This window comes from Centrocercus urophasianus, unplaced genomic scaffold, assembly GCF_019232065.1.
Source record: "Centrocercus urophasianus isolate 14NV4802_14NV808 unplaced genomic scaffold, USGS_Curo_1.0 seq_468, whole genome shotgun sequence".
NCBI lineage: Eukaryota > Metazoa > Chordata > Aves > Galliformes > Phasianidae > Centrocercus > Centrocercus urophasianus.
In genome coordinates, this window is record NW_024885053.1 from 1 (window position 1) to 3,102 (window position 3,102).

Below are 3,102 nucleotides of genomic sequence, written 5' to 3' on the forward strand. Positions count from 1 at the left end.
CTTGCTTCTTTCCTATCTTTTCTATCGCCCTCCTTCCCTTCCCCATCTCCCTGATTAGGATTTGTAATAAACTGGTTGGACTAACATATGAACCGTTGTTTCTTAATCTCACGCCTGGTGTACAGACATTAAAAGAACCTCATCTCCCTCCTGTAAATTGGAGCGAGACACTTGTCTGTGCACAAACTCTGCAAGTTTCTTTAAGCCTTACCGTGGCTGTGTGCTGTTGCCAGAAGAGTTTTTCTGACTTGAGCCTGTAGTAACTGACAAAGTCGTTGCAGCTGGTACTGCAATCACAAACATGAATAGGAGAATAATTACTGGGCTGTTTTGCCATTACCGTCTAAACTTCCCTGCCATTGCTACCACGGACATAAATCTGTGTGCACCAACACGAAGTGCCCAGGGTGTAACTTGTGTCATCAGGACCTGCTGTGAGCAAGCAAAGCAGTGTAAGGATGAAAAGGTAGAAGGGAGAGGGAAGGACCCTGCTTTCCATGCCGACACAGTGTGTAGCAGAAGTACTGTAAGTGCAGTTGGAAGTGCTGAGCTGTCCCCTCAGGGCATCTGGGTTGCTATATTCCTGCAGTGATGCTCTGCCAGATTCCTGACAGAGCACAGCATGGCGTTGGTTTGCCAGAATCAAGTGCCTAAATATTATCTCTTATTAAGAGAATGCTGAAAGAGATAAAAACATCTGTAAAATATGGGTCTAAATCTGTGTTGCAACCAAATGCGAAAGTCTTAATAGCCTTTGAAAACCAAGGGATGAGTTGCTATAAAGGAACAGAAGTAGTGTCATGAGCATGGGTGGTAGGAACACCTCTGAATATGACTGAAACTTCTCTAAAATACAAGAGAAGCAACAGTACATCTGTGTAAGGTCAGATTCCTGCTGCTGTTCCGTAACAAAATGTCTGTGAGAAAGTAAAATCATGTAGGGCTTGGGCATAGAAAATCATCCTAATGTACCCCACTGGAAGATGCACTAATTTGGACAGCACAAAAAGTAGAGGGGGAGTAGGAAAGTGAATCTGGAGTCTACAGCCAGCCATGTTTTCACACAAGTCAGTAGTTCTCAGTGGTTTTGGGAGCCCCAGTGTTGAGTCTGCAGGGAGTGATGTGGGTCTGTGGTGCACATGGATGGCACTGGGCTCCTTGGTGGGCACAGGGGAGAAGGGAGATGAGCCAGGGAGGTGAGGCCAGAATCTGCCAGCAGGTACTCACTCTTGTCCACAGAGAGCCTGACCTCCATTATCCGGGTGAATGCAGGGCGTTGAAAGGGGTTGTAGAGCGCACACCAGTACACACCAGAGTCCTGTGCCTGCAGCTTGTCCATGGTGATGGTGACAATCCCTCTCTGGGCATCGTCCTGGATTGAGCTGCTTCTGTTCCAGACTCTTCCTCTGCTGCCCCACGTGTGAGAGTAACGTGTGCTCACTATGAGGGAGCACTCAGCCTCACCTCGTTGTTGGCACCAGGCTTTTCTTCCCCCGCTGTGACCCAGGGCCCCGTATGGGCACTGCACGGACAGACCGTCCAGCTCCCACCTGTGTAACTCTGCAAAGAGCACATTGGGGGCTGAGCGCGAGTGCTGGGCATGAGGGCATCCTGCTCCCGGGGCGAGGGGCTGTGGGCAGGGCAGAGCTGGGTGCCCCCAGGGCTGTGGCTCTGTGGGGTTCCTTGACAGCAGGCGCTGTGAATGGGGCAGGCGGTGGGCGAGGGTGGAGGCTGGGGGCTGAGGGGGTCGAGGGAAGGCAGGAGGATGGAGCGGGGCAGCAGCACTGTTGTCCTCTGAAGGATGTGAGTTTGTGTGGGGAAAGAAACAGTACTCACCCTTGTAAACATTCAGCGAGATGGTCTTCAGTGGAACATAGTTGCTGCTGTACACACAGGAATATATGCCTGAGTCCTCTGCCTGGAGCTCAGACATGGTGATGGACACAGTCCTGTTGCCATCCTGTATTGTAATGTGGCCCTGCCTGGCCCTGTCTGAGTATCTGTACTGCATTGAGGCAAGTGTCAGCACTACAAGCTCGCATCGTGCGTTCCTCAGGCGGCACCAGGCTTTCAGTTGCTTGTTGTCAGGCTGTGTTGTGTAAGGGCATTCGATAGAGAACGTGCTTCCTTCCCGTTGGCTAATCTCAGCTTCAGGTGTTTGGGCTGGGAGACCTGCAAGTGGGGGGCCTGGTGAAGCTACAGCTCTGCACCCACAGAATGGCTTCAGCTGGGAGCATTAGGCAGCTGGTGCGGGATGGTGAGAGCTGCCCCTGCCCTGCACTGCCCTCCCCTGCCCTTCCTCAGCACTGCAGGACTGGGAAGCGCGTCCCACGGGATGCCTCTAACGTGCCCAGCCCTCCTCTTACCTGGGCAGCAGAGCAGCAACAGGAGGAGAACTCTCAGCTCCATGCCGTCCTCAGGCGCGGGGCAGGGGCATTGCTGGGGGCTCCCCACCTGCCCGTTCCAAAGCGTCTGCCCTGTGAGCCTTCCGTCCTCCCACTGACGCTGCTGGAGGAAGTCCTGACGTCTTGTCTTCCCTCAGAAATCTTTCATCACATTTTGCAATGAAACTGATACCAAGATTATTTCAGGGTTCATTTGGGGAAGTGGCTGTGGGCAGAGCTCAGCCCGTATTGAAAGGAGAGGCTCTTCGTTGTGCTCGCTCAGCGGTTGTCCCCCTCTGCTCTCACACTGGTGCCAATGGAGCTCTCTTTTGAATGTTCCAAGGCATAGGAGATGAAGCACGACCTTGGTCTTGGCCCAGCCATGGCCAGAATGTCCCCTCCAAGCCATGGTGGCAGCGAGGGCTGAACTGCATGTGCAGCCTTATAAGCCTTTCTCTTCTTACATGTCAAATAATGATTCCTTTCCCTTCCCTTCCCTCTGCTTACCACTCAGTAGTCTTAAGAAATACTTTTTCTTTGTGGCATAATGTCACAACTTTGAAGTCACTTTTTTTGTGAAAGATTTTCTCATGTTTTACAACAGATAATGTTTCCCTCTTCCTCCCTTCCTGGTAAACAAAGGGGATTCTTTTGTCCCTTGGGGAAGAAGCAGATAGTGCCTGGCAGGACCTGCTGTTTTCTACCCTTGGTGCTCTGG

The 3,102-nt window shown here is 51.9% G+C and overlaps 1 protein-coding gene across 2 annotated transcripts; it reads right to left on the reverse strand.

Moving 5' to 3' along the window:
* Nucleotides 1–127: 127 nt before the first annotated feature.
* LOC122168852 (trem-like transcript 4 protein) lies at nucleotides 128–2,491 on the reverse strand. 2 transcript variants are annotated; one of them, XM_042834492.1, is made up of 4 exons: nucleotides 2,367–2,491; nucleotides 1,837–2,172; nucleotides 1,228–1,560; nucleotides 128–287 (listed from the first exon to the last, which is right to left on the reverse strand). In XM_042834492.1, the coding sequence occupies exons 1-4, from the start codon at nucleotides 2,407–2,409 to the stop codon at nucleotides 208–210; spliced, it is 792 nt and encodes a 263-aa protein (XP_042690426.1). In that variant the 5' UTR covers nucleotides 2,410–2,491; the 3' UTR covers nucleotides 128–207. The 2 variants fall into 2 exon arrangements, with proteins under 2 accessions (XP_042690426.1, XP_042690425.1); XM_042834491.1 differs by lacking the exon at nucleotides 128–287 and having other exon boundaries at nucleotides 295–1,560.
* Nucleotides 2,492–3,102: the final 611 nt, after the last annotated feature.

Bases quoted from the DNA above. Each gene is read 5' to 3' on its own strand.
- LOC122168852 (XM_042834491.1), bottom strand. From the start codon at position 2,409: ATGGAGCTGAGAGTTCTCCTCCTGTTGCTGCTCTGCTGCCCAG. The intron at 2,173-2,366 runs GTAAGAGGAGGG...CCCCACTTGCAG, and splicing joins GTTGCTGCTCTGCTGCCCAG to GTCTCCCAGCCCAAACACCT. The intron at 1,561-1,836 runs GTGAGTACTGTT...TGCTCTTTGCAG, and splicing joins CTCGCTGAATGTTTACAAGG to AGTTACACAGGTGGGAGCTG.